General features: G+C 38.6%; 1 protein-coding gene across 1 annotated transcript in view; it reads left to right on the top strand.

Annotated features, from left to right (window-relative positions):
• The window catches only part of LOC100708262 (ryanodine receptor 1), a 59,050-nt gene that overhangs the window by 21,328 nt on the left and 25,194 nt on the right, over window positions 1-12,528 (top strand). Inside the window, exons 52-82 of the mRNA XM_025910866.1 lie at window positions 59-149; window positions 240-380; window positions 521-684; window positions 774-852; window positions 1,021-1,110; window positions 1,193-1,333; window positions 1,431-1,508; window positions 1,582-1,657; window positions 1,745-1,868; window positions 2,404-2,519; window positions 2,611-2,678; window positions 2,770-2,891; window positions 3,036-3,085; window positions 3,273-3,333; window positions 3,425-3,551; window positions 3,630-3,741; window positions 4,041-4,122; window positions 4,208-4,338; window positions 4,429-4,749; window positions 4,832-5,072; window positions 5,215-5,302; window positions 5,391-5,483; window positions 5,951-5,965; window positions 9,429-9,599; window positions 9,707-9,766; window positions 9,876-10,010; window positions 10,958-11,070; window positions 11,269-11,365; window positions 11,445-11,554; window positions 11,669-11,720; window positions 11,826-11,918. Of these exons, the coding sequence (XP_025766651.1) occupies window positions 59-149; window positions 240-380; window positions 521-684; window positions 774-852; window positions 1,021-1,110; window positions 1,193-1,333; window positions 1,431-1,508; window positions 1,582-1,657; window positions 1,745-1,868; window positions 2,404-2,519; window positions 2,611-2,678; window positions 2,770-2,891; window positions 3,036-3,085; window positions 3,273-3,333; window positions 3,425-3,551; window positions 3,630-3,741; window positions 4,041-4,122; window positions 4,208-4,338; window positions 4,429-4,749; window positions 4,832-5,072; window positions 5,215-5,302; window positions 5,391-5,483; window positions 5,951-5,965; window positions 9,429-9,599; window positions 9,707-9,766; window positions 9,876-10,010; window positions 10,958-11,070; window positions 11,269-11,365; window positions 11,445-11,554; window positions 11,669-11,720; window positions 11,826-11,918 (3,442 nt within the window). The remainder of the gene's footprint in view (window positions 1-58; window positions 150-239; window positions 381-520; window positions 685-773; window positions 853-1,020; window positions 1,111-1,192; window positions 1,334-1,430; window positions 1,509-1,581; window positions 1,658-1,744; window positions 1,869-2,403; window positions 2,520-2,610; window positions 2,679-2,769; window positions 2,892-3,035; window positions 3,086-3,272; window positions 3,334-3,424; window positions 3,552-3,629; window positions 3,742-4,040; window positions 4,123-4,207; window positions 4,339-4,428; window positions 4,750-4,831; window positions 5,073-5,214; window positions 5,303-5,390; window positions 5,484-5,950; window positions 5,966-9,428; window positions 9,600-9,706; window positions 9,767-9,875; window positions 10,011-10,957; window positions 11,071-11,268; window positions 11,366-11,444; window positions 11,555-11,668; window positions 11,721-11,825; window positions 11,919-12,528) is intronic.

Below are 12,528 nucleotides of genomic sequence, written 5' to 3'. Positions count from 1 at the left end.
TTACATGTCATTTAATACTGCCAGGTTTGGATTAGGTGTTAATTTATTTTTTCTTCAGGCATCTACGTCCATCTATGCTTCAGCATCTGCTAAGGCGGCTGGTGTTTGATGTGCCCATTCTCAATGAGTATGCCAAAATGCCTCTAAAGGTATGAGGACCCTGTAAAATGTTTTCACTATTAACAGAATATTTTCCTTTCAGTTTAGCTGTTTCACTTTTGTTATGTTGCATTCTGCAGCTTTTAACCAATCACTATGAGCGTTGTTGGAAATATTATTGCCTCCCTAATGGTTGGGCTAATTTTGGAGTTGCATCAGAAGAGGAGCTGCATCTTACACGCAAACTGTTTTGGGGGATCTTTGAATCACTAGCTCACAAGGTAACTCCTGCAAATTATTTTGCTTTTTCAGTTTATTAGTTGGCTTATTAAATGACAGCTAGGATGGGCTCCAGCTGCCCTAAGTCCTGGATGGATGGATGGATGGATGGATATTGTAATCTTTTTTATTGTGATTCCAGAAATTTGATGCTGAAATTTTCAAAATTTCAATGCCATGCATCTGCGCCATTGCTGGAGCCATTCCTCCTGACTATGTAGATGCCAGCTACTCCTCCAAGACAGAGAAAAAGGCATCAGTAGATGCAGAGGGAAACTTTGATCCTAAACCTGTGGATACAACAAAGTGAGGCGCTTTTTACTTCGCTAGAAATTAATCATCTCTCTGTTTCGTAGTTAAAGCAAATTTTACTCTGATGCTTCTTCCAACCATAGCACTATCATCCCTGAGAGATTGGATCCCTTTATCAACAGATATGCCGAATACACTCATGACAAATGGGCCTTTGAAAAGGTAAAGTTTTGTTTATAAATCTTTAGCTAAATCTAGACCAACAAATTAGGTTAATTTGATACAGCTATACATTCATCCGTATATATAACTCTAAAGAAATACAAAGGGATCCTAGTAAGCATGACTGGAAGCTGTAATTCATGCTGTATATGGCCATGTATGTTTCAGATTCAGAATAACTGGTCATACGGTGAGACACTGGATGAAAATGCAAAAACCCACCCCATGCTTAGACCGTACAAGACATTCTCAGAGAAGGTACGTTCACAGACATAGTGATCATCTTGAATCTTGATGTAATGTGTGTATTTGTTTCTGCTCACACTGACTTTTCTCAAAGGACAAAGAGATCTACCGATGGCCAATTAAAGAGTCAATCAAAGCCATGATTGCATGGGAATGGAACATTGAGAAAGCTAGAGAGGAGGAAGAGTCAGAGAAGAAGAAGGCAACATCACGAAAAATCTCACAGACTGCACAGGTATACAGCTGTTTAGAGCCCTTGACTGACTGCATTAATACTTAATAATATTGTTGCTTGTTGTACAGCAGAGTGCATAACAATCTTTCTGTTCTAGGCAACTTATGATCCAAGCCATGGCTATAGTCCACAGCCCATTGATATCTCCCATATGGCTCTTTCGAGAGATCTGCAGGTATGGGGTTAAAATGTTGCATCCTTCTATTGTGCAATCTTAGCATCTTACTAATATTTATATCTGCTTATAGTCAATGGCAGAACAACTGGCAGAAAATTACCATAACACCTGGGGAAGAAAGAAAAAATTGGAGCTGCAAGCAAAAGGTGATTTCATTTCTTTTGAGCGTGGAATATAGAGAAAGAAAGATTTGTCTTTTCCAAATAGTTCTGGATGCGCTTTTGTTTGTGCAGGAGGTGGAACACATCCTCTGCTCGTGCCCTACGATACCCTGACAGCTAAAGAAAAGGCACGAGACAGAGAGAAGGCTTATGAGCTGCTGAAGTTCTTGCAGCTTAATGGATATGCTGTCACAAGGTAATAACAGAATAGTTGAGAATGGACAACATTGAAGATTGGTTCAAAATAAAGTAAATTTATCAAAGCTACTCAAAAGACTTTTTGAATCAGTAGTTCCTAAAAATGCATGGATTTGTATGGTATTACATGCAATAGCAAAGAGTTTACTATTGCTGTTGCTAAAAATTCAACTTTGTGGGTTTTTTTTGGTGTTGATTGATAAAAATAATAGATAGGGCACGTGAACATCCTTTGGCATACCAGAAAAAGTTTAACCACTGACTTCGATCTTCTGTCTTTTCAACATGAAACAAACATTAATTCCAGGCTTCATCTCGACTGAAATAAACTGATGCATAACAGCCTGACTGTATTATGATGTACGACCAAGAGCTTGAGCATTATGAGCATTAATTCTTTCACTATAAGAAACCAGTATGGCTTTTATGCTGCGTCCTTAAATAGTGTTTTATTATGGCACAAATTCTGAACAGGAAGTCTTTTATTGTTATCATATATCAATTTCTGAGATATAAACTCTCCCCGACTTTAGAGGCCTTAAAGACATGGAGTCGGACATATCATCCATTGAAAAGAGGTTTGCGTATGGTTTCCTTCAGAAACTGCTGAAATGGATGGAAATCGCACAGGAGTTCATCGCACATCTTGGTATTGTGGGGCAAAGATGAAAAATAATGTGGTGTACATTCAAGTTTTGCCACTGTTTCCGTGCTATTGTATATTGCAATCTGTTTTACAGAGGCTGTGGTTAGCAGCGGACGAGTGGAAAAGTCTCCCCATGAGCAGGAAATCAAATTCTTTGCCAAGGTGAGACTATTGTGTGAATGTAAAATGTAAAATACTTGTACTTGTTATTTCTGTACTAAATGTGGAAAACCCTCTGAATTCTTTCTCTCAGATCTTGATGCCTCTAATAAATCAGTATTTCAAAAATCACTGCCTCTACTTTTTGTCTACACCTGCAAAAGTCCTGGGTAGTGGCGGGCATTCTTCCAATAAGGAGAAGGAGATGATTGCAAGGTGATGTCTCCGTTTTATAGATATGACACAGAAATATATATATTTGTGTATCTTTTTTTTCAAATATTATGTTTCTCCTTTTATGAGCTTTTGAGTTCTTCTTGAGTTTTCTTTTTCTTCCTTTTCCTTTCTTTCGCTTTGTAGTATCTTCTGTAAAATGTCTGCTTTGGTGAGGCACAGAGTTTCTCTCTTTGGTAAGATGGCAAACTTGCAGCACCCCTCTTTCTGAATCTTTTCACTCTCTTCTCTGTTTATGTGTGTTTCTGTATTTTGTGAGCTGTAATGCACCATTCTGTCACCCGGGTTAGCCTAAGTGCCATTGCTCCATGTTTTTATGGATATACAGTAGGTGATGATGTGGATTTATTTCTATATTTGCAGGAACGGATGCCCCAGCAATTGTTAACTGTCTTCACATTCTGGCTCGATCACTGGATGCAAGGTTTGGTGTTTTTTTCTTAATAACAGTATAAAACTGTATTATATTTATGTGTCATGTTTTTCCTTTTAACCTTTTGTGTTTACCTCATTAGGACGGTAATGAAGTCAGGACCTGAGATTGTTAAAGCAGGGCTACGATCGTTCTTTGAGAGTGCTGCTGATGATATTGAGAAGATGGTTGAAAATCTCAAACTGGGCAAAGTATCGAAAGGCAATCAGGTACATGATATTTAATATTCACAAATTAGAACTCATATATCCGAGTCCGTAATCATATGCTGCTTCTCTTTTTTCCAGCAAGTGAAAGGCGTCTCTCAGAACATCAACTACACCACCATTGCACTGCTCCCAGTACTTACCTCCCTGTTTGATCACATTGCTCAGCATCAATTTGGAGATGATGTCATCTGTGAGTGCTTATTCATGCTTTATATTCCATCCATCTGTTCTTTTAACCACTTATCCAATTCCAGTGACCAATTCAAGCGACACTGCACAGGTTGCCAGTCTATCACAGGACTACTAAAGAAAGACAGACAACTACTCACCTACAGCCACTTTAAAATCTTTATTGGATAGTGAGAGGAAGTTAAGACAGAACTCACACAGGCCAAGGAAGAACATTCAAACTCGACATGTGTTTTGTATCCTCGTTGTTATTTATTAATCATTCTGACACTCTCGGTCTCTCTGTGTTTTTGCATACAGTGGATGATCTGCAGATGTCATGCTATCGGATCATGTGCAGCATCTACTCCCTGGGGACTGTGAAGAATCTACATGTTGAGAGGTGACTCCATATTTTTTAAGGTGTAAAGTAATTTACTACTGATCATTTTGGAGTATTTGCTGCACTCGTCCTTTTACCTTTACAGGCAGAGGCCAGCTCTTGGAGAGTGTTTGGCACACCTTGCAGCAGCTATGCCGGTGGCCTACTTAGAACCCCATCTAAATGAATTTAATGCTTTCTCTGTATACACCACAAAGACTCCCAGAGAGAGAGCCAGTGAGTGCAATACTGTTGTCACACTTTTTTTTAAATCTAGCAAAGTCTTGTTTTTCAATTATCTTTCAATATTTCTCTTCTGGATTAAAGTCTTGGGCCTTCCCAATGAGGTCCAGGAATTATGTCCAGACATCCCAGAGCTGGATACTCTGCTGAAGGAGATCGGGGACTTGGCAGAGTCGGGGGCTCGTTACACTGAGATGCCTCATGTGATTGAAATTACTTTACCCATGCTTTGTAACTACCTCATTCGCTGGTGGGAGAGAGGACCTGAAAATTTTCCTGAGATGGAGGGCCGACTGTGCACTGAGGTCACGTCAGAACACCTTAATCAGCTGCTAGGAAGCATCATGAAAATTGTAGTGAACAACCTGGGAATAGATGAAGCCTCCTGGATGAAGAGATTGGCTGGTGGGAGCTGTTTTAAACTCTGCCAGTGTTTTTTTTTGGTTTCTTTTGCAAGGAAGTTAAAACCAGTTCTTTTCTCCACTAGTGTTTTCACAGCCCATTGTTAGCAGAGCAAAGCCAGAAATGCTCAAGTCTCACTTTATCCCAACAATGGAGAAACTAAAGAAACGCACATCAAAGGTGGTGGCTGAGGAGGACCACTTAAGGATGGAGGGAAAATCAGAGGGAGATGAGGAAGATGGTACTATACGTGATGAGTTTGCTGTCCTCTGTAGAGACTTGTATGCCCTTTACCCTCTACTTATTCGTTATGTGGACAATAACAGGTAGAATAATGTTACAGTCACCAAGCTATGAATCCTGCCTCATATTGACAAAATTGAAATATATAAATCTTTTTATATACTGTTAATTATCAAAACTTGTGATAAAGAGAGCTTAGCCTTATAATAATTTATTCTGCTACAGAGCGAGGTGGCTGACATGTCCTGACCCAGATGCAGAAGAGCTCTTCCGAATGGTTGGAGAAGTCTTTATTTTCTGGTCCAAATCTCATGTGAGTATGTTCACTTGGCCTTTTTGTTTGCAAGCGTTTATAAAAACTTAATCCATCCAATAATTATGCTTCTGTTTCTCTCCTGCAGAACTTCAAGCGAGAGGAACAAAACTTTGTGGTGATGAATGAGATCAATAACATGTCATTCCTCACCGCTGACAGCAAGAGTAAAATGAGCAAGGTGAGTTAGTGAAAGGCAGCACATGCTAGTGTAGACCACATGTCACATTAGGCAACTTTACGACTCTATTACAGACATATTGTTTAACAACTGTATGTCTTCCTTCCCTTGTGGCCATATTTTATGGTATAATTTGAAGATTTCATGACACTACCAACCAGTTTCAGCCACTTATAATTCATTCATGGCTCCAGTCATGTAATAAGCATTTTGTTATTCTTAGCATGATGGTAATAGCTTTAGGGGAAAAAAATTATTTGAAAGCCGGGGAAGCAGTCTAATACAAAAACACACTTACGCACCATTTTTTGTTTTTTGTTTTTATTTAAACACAGTGAAAGCTGCTGTAACCTCTTTGAGATTTGATTTTTAATTCAGATCTTTGCGAAGGCTCGCAGTTGTGTTAATGATATTCTCTCTTTGGCTGTCCATTGTTCTCTTCTTTCGTGTTGCGGCTGGGTTTCCAGGGCGGGGACACAGAGGTTAGACTTTGTTTTTGCACGACCGCTGTGCTGACCGCATGGCACCTCACTTTGGGGGAGCTTTTCATCAACCTCCCCAGCACACTGGCACATCTGATCCACACAAGTACAGTCTACAGTCGCTACATATCCACAAACAAATGTGAACACAAGTAACTCGTGTACACAGAAACACACAAAAAATCCTGCAGATTTTAATCAGCGAGATGTGGAATTAATTCACTGCCAGTGACAAGGACCTCTATGTGTAGTTGTTTCTGCAAAGTCTTGATTTGCAGCCTCTTAACGATGAAGCAAAACTCTGCTGTGAATTTATTACTACACATATCTGGTAATTTATATTAATTAAAAGTCAAGGTCTTAGCCATATATTTCATTAACGATTGGTTTGGATACACTTACACTGGCATTAGTTTTATTATATTGAGATTAAAGTCTACACTGACACAATGTCAGCACAATGTACTATATCTTACACAAAATCGTTCATTTATATTGTATCTCTCCATAGACTTTAGTGCAGAATTGTTCATAAGGGAATCTGGGAAAAGATACTCATATAGTTCTCATAAAGGATCACTGGACTAATGGGCAGGCCCCACCTGCGGGCTTTCCCCAGTCCTGCCAGTGTGTGTGGGGGGGAGTCTGGAGGCGTTTGATGAAAGTACTCAGCTGTAGAGTTGGGCTCATGGCACTGGGCTTTACACAAATATCAATGTGGAAGTGGGAGCACAGTGCCATCATGCTGTCACTGAGTTTGCTCTTTTTTGATCATAGCTGAGTTGGAGTCTTCTAGTATGCCTTTTGTTTCTCTTCATGGAAGATGGTTTAGCTGTAGGTATTTGTAATGTAGCTTTTTGTCCACTAGGGGATGATGTTAGTCTTCTCTGTGCTCTTTCTTATCTCCTCCCTTAAAATGCCACGGTACATCATTGTTTTAGTTTCTTTTATGCTCCCTAGTACCCACACTAACACACAGCTTGACGCTAAATGTTACTGAAGCAGATTTACTGAAACATTTGTTAGGTTCTCTTTTTAAAAGTGCTCAAAGTACCATGAACCTAACCAACATATTAATTCACACTTATTTCCTAAAATATTCCCCAAAATGCTTTGCACCCTCTAAACTACTTCACCATAACAAACATACACCTTACACTGAGTTTTTTATTTCATTAAAAAAGAAAAAAATGGGTCATCTGGGACCACTTTAATGTCTAACAGTGATGCCTCAGCAAAACGCCTTTAATACAAAGATTTAAGCTTTTATGTATAGTACTGTGCAAAAGTCCCGAGCCACCCCTCAGTTCTATGTATTTTGCTAGGAAAATAGGTGATTAATATTTGTGTAAACATGGAAATACAGTTTATGAGGCAAAAAAAGAGTCTGTGCAATTCTAACAAGCTTGAAAATCCATATTTGACATGACCACCTTTATTCTTCAGCACAGCCTGAACTCTCTTAGGCAAACTTTCTTGTCATTTCTTTAATTAGTCTTCAGGAATAGTTCTCCAGGCTTCTTGAAGGACATTCAAAGCTCTTCTTTGGATGTTGGCTGCCTTTTTGTTCCATTCTCTGTCAAGATGATCCCACACTGCTTCAATAATGTTGAGATCTGGGCTCTGGGGAGGTCAGTCCAAGACTGTTGGTCTTCCACTGTGTGTTTTTTTTTTTTTTTTTTTTTTTTACACAGATATGCTTTTACTGCATTGGCAGTGTGTTTGGGATCATTGTGATGTTAAAAAATGAAACTCATGCTTGAGATGCTTGCAAGATAATATTGCAGATGGTGCTTTTCTGTGTTTGTAATTCCATCAGTTCTACAAGATCCCCAACATCACTGGGTCAAATGCAGCCCAAAACCATGACAGAGCCTCCACCATGTTTTGCACATGGCTATAGATACTGTTGTGCCTCTCTCCTGACCTCCATATGCATCTACATACAATAGATTGATTAACCGAAGGATAAAATGCATCTCTCAGGTTCTGCGTCAGCTCTTTGCTGAATGTTTTCCTATTTCTTAAGGACATGACATTTACATAGTGTTATTATACAGTAGATAGCTTTTTTTAGGCCTACCAGTTTTTCTGAAAATATGTGAAAAAGCACCCACTGCCCCCCCCCCCCCCCCCCCCAAAAAATTGGACGACCTTCAGATGATTGTTAGAGAATTATTATTCCAGACCACTTACAATAAATTACAAGAAAGTCTGTCATCTTGAAAGTAAAATAGAAAGAAATGAAGGATGGCTCAAGTCTTTTGAATCAATCGTTTATTTTCACAAGGCAAGATAAGGGTTTACATAAATAATCACCAGCACCATGATAGCGGTCTTCCTAGAAACAGATTCTATAATATGGGTAGGATCAATATGAATCATGTACATAGTTCAGTTTTGTTGTTCAAATAGAAATACCCTGTAAAGTAGAATTCTTAGAGCAAATATGTAATAGAGTAAACATTAATATTATGAAAGGTATTTATATACTTTATGCAATAGCATCCATTTGCACATTTTGGAGGACTCTAGAAAGAGCAGCTAACAGAAGGACTGAACTCTCACAGAAGCAGAGCATGAGCTCAGAAGTCAAATACAGGGAAGAGACATTTCCTTTAGTTTGTTTAATTGTAGCTGTGTGATTTTAACAGCATGCTACTAATAAGTCTAACTCTGAGGATCTTGTTCTTTAACATCATCTAATATTTTGAGCTTTCACCAAGGGCTACAGTTCCTAGAAAATCTCATTTTCAATTACAGTATAAAGTGAATTTGTTTTGTTTAGCTGTCCTTTTCATGGAATTTTGAATGGATTGTGACTTGAATGAAATATTTTCTCTTGCACGTTGTTAATGCAATGTGACTGATTTACTTTATTCTACGACCCATTTCCTTTCAGCCTCCCCTTCAAAAAAGCAGCAATATTCCCACTTTCTTATCATATTTTCACTCTCTCCTCTACTTAACAGTCTGGGCTCAGAGAAAAAATAACTCTATAGTCGGGGAACAACCGGATTCTGACCTTTAAATATGGACACTTGTCTTTTTAGTGCCGATTGTTGACTGTAACATGTTTATTAGTTATATTATTAGTAGATGTAGTAGTGTGTTTCTACTTGGAGAGACCTACTGTGCATAATAAAAACGTTTGCAGCACTGTGCATTGCTCAGCTGGTGCTAATGTTGAATGACTTTCAGTATTTAGTATTAATACAGTCACATCACGAGTTGTAAAGAATACTGGCTGTATCATCATAATCATTTTATATATTTTTATTCAAGCTTATATTCAGAATATTTTGTAATTTTTCAAGACAGTATTTTAAATCAGTTTGTTAAGTTAGTGTCAATCCTAACAGGACATAAATATTCAAACTTATCAGTCCTTGTCTGAGCTGTTGTACTGCTGGCACGTTATTAGATATTGTTTATGCTCTCTGCCTTATCGTCCTTTTCACAGGGTGGAGGCTCAGATACTGAGCGTACCAAGAAGAAGAAACGGGGAGATCGTTACTCAGTCCAGACTTCACTTATTGTGGCTGCCTTGAAAAAGATGCTCCCCATAGGCCTAAACATGTGCTCTCCTGCTGATCAGGAGCTTATCAACTTGGCCAAGATCCGATACTCTTTGGTAGTTTTTTTTCTCACTTTGAACTTGGTTCTAGTAAACATCTGAAGTATGATTTGTATTATGTTATACACGGAGGAAAACAAACGCTAAAATGTTTTACTTTACAGAGAGACACAGATGAAGAAGTAAGAGAGTTCCTGCAGAATAACCTGCATCTACAGGGCAAGGTATACTTAAAGAACCGGTAGTAAAATAGCTGCAGGGATGAGATTTGTAACTACAGATAATCAGTCTCAAGATATTTCAGAAAACTCTGTATCCATATGTTGTGAAAAGGTGGACAACCCATCCATGCGCTGGCAGATGGCGCTGTACAAGGAGATGGCAGGGAAGGCTGAAGATGCAGATGCCCCACCGAAAGTTGTTAAGAGAGTGCAGGAGGTTTCTGCGGTCCTCTACCACCTTGAAGTGGTGAGTGCTGATAATTTATAGTGCAGCAGGTGCACTATGTCTCAATCATAGATATTCAAAAATACACACAACAAAGATGTCTACACAGCATGTACTACATAGATATGAATACAGGGATAACAGAGGCAGCATGTCCTAACAGAAAAGAAAGGATAAGGCTTGAAACAATTTTAGGTGTTACTAGTCTAAGTAGTTTTTAGCTTATGTGGGTGAAAGACTGGTAAGCTTATGGCATGGCATTGCGGGTTTCCATCTATCCTTTCATAAGTAAAAAGAATTGCTACTCCTCCTGTAGCGGTGGTGTCAGACATAATCGGTCTGGCAAAGACTGCAAACTACACCAATATAAGGAAGTAAAAGACGAACAATTAAATTACAGAAAAGTTCCATTTTTTTCATTATCTGCTATAGGAATTACAGTTTTTAGAATACATCCACAGTAAGATAAATAAATAAAATGGGACATTTTCTGTAACTTAAAAAGAAAACTTTTATAATTACAGGTCAGTCTAGGCCAGAGGTGTCAGACTTTTACTTAGAACTTAAGTTGTGCTAACAGATTTCTTTCATTTGCTACAGCAGCACCTATCATGTAGACAAACTGAGACATACTGTTGAAATTTCATTTTCTTCTGTTGAAATATTGCAGAGATTAAATACGCAGTTGAAATTCTGAGAGAAAAGGGATTATCACCAATCTGGCCCAATTAATATCAAAGTGGGATGCATGCGGTCCACAATGTGAAATGAGTTGTATATTCCCGCCCTGCAGCATTGGTCAGAATTTAGAAGAGATTCTGTCAGACTCAGAATGAGGTTAGATACCTTAGAAATTTCTATGTTATGGAAAAAAGCAAAAAGTATATTGTTAATATAAATCAATTGGAAGTGTCAGATACCATTAGAAATTTTTTGATCACTTTACAAATGCATGTCTTTTCTGATAGACGGAGCATCCGTTTAAATCCAAGAAGATGGTGTGGCACAAACTGTTGTCCAAGCAACGACGCAGAGCTGTGGTCGCTTGCTTTAGGATGACACCACTATATAACATTCCAAGGTAAGAAATCAACTGCTATGGTGGCATGTATGTAAAAAAAAGCTCAGTATAAATACAATAAATATCTTAAAGTCCATCCAAGTCATCTCTATGTTTGTGAATCTGAACAGACCCAGGTCTAAATCTGAGTGATTGGAGAAGGCATACAACCAAAAGGGAATATATCTAGTCTATTTTGTTTTGCTTTTTGCTTTTCAGGCACAGAGCTTCAAACATGTTCCTTGAGGGATACAGGCGCAACTGGCTTCATCCTGAAGGCTTCTCATTTGAAGACAGAATGATAGATGACTTATCTGTGAGTGCCATATGTAGTTTCATCTACAGATGTTTTCCCTTTAGCGTTACTCACACTTTTGTTTTATTGAACATCCCAGAAAGCAATGGAGCAAGAGGAGGGAGATGAGGAAGAGGAGAAGGAAACAAAGCCAGATCCCCTTCATCAGCTAATTCTCCATTTTAGTCGTACTGCTCTTACAGAGAAGAGGTTAGATCCTCACTGATACAACAGCAGTGAACTGCAGAGACGTGGTGTACCTGTGGGAAAAAAATCAGCATGTTATTTCAAATTTCCTTGTGATCTGCACTTCTGTCATTTCAGTAAACTGGATACTGATCATCTTTATATGGCATATGCGGATATTATGGCAAAGGTAAGTCATCGCAGAAGGTGTTGAAGTGCGCTGAAGTTTGCAGAGAACTACAGCATTGTGTACTCTGAAACACTCATGTTTATTCTCCCCTCTTTGTGTATTTAGAGTTGTCATATTGGTGAGGAAGAAGAAGGTGGAGAGGAAATGGGGGAAAATGCTGAGGATGAGATGTCCTTTGAGGTGCGACAGTCAGAACTGGTAATGGGCGGCCAGGGGCTGGGGACCAGGAACACATTGGAGCGGTAGCTCTCGACGCATTGAGTGACCTCATCATTGGAGCATTTATTCACAACCACATCTCTCTCTCTCTCTGTCTCTCTCTCTGTCTCTGTGTCTCTCTCGTATCGTCTTGTTGCTTCTTTATGTTCTGTCTCTGCTGTTTTTTTTGTTTGTATGCTAAGCTTCATTCATTCTGAGTTTCTTTACTTAGAAACTCAAAGCTCCAATCCAGGTATGCTGTAATTGTGTAAATTACTGTATACTCCCTAAATTCAAAATGTTATTATGCTTCAACTTAAAACAGCATTCGACTGCAGTCATTTTCATGCACCATTTACTATTTATTGCGCCTGGATTGGAGTCTGGATTGGATCTAATTAGATTTAATAAATGTAAAATTAACATCAACAATAATAATAACTGTAACTCAAATTAACAATCATGATGTTAATTAATCTATTTTTAAATCATTATCAGCTCAGGTTGATGAACAATTCCTCCTATTTTAGATCAAGTAAAGAAGTAAAGTGTAGCTTTTTCTGATTTTCTGGTACTCTATAAAGGCTACAGTGTTAGAGTAGGCTAGTGG

Source organism: Oreochromis niloticus, linkage group LG10 (genome assembly GCF_001858045.2).
Source record: "Oreochromis niloticus isolate F11D_XX linkage group LG10, O_niloticus_UMD_NMBU, whole genome shotgun sequence".
Classification (NCBI taxonomy): Eukaryota; Metazoa; Chordata; class Actinopteri; order Cichliformes; family Cichlidae; genus Oreochromis; species Oreochromis niloticus.
This window is presented reverse-complemented; position numbering and strand designations above follow the sequence as displayed.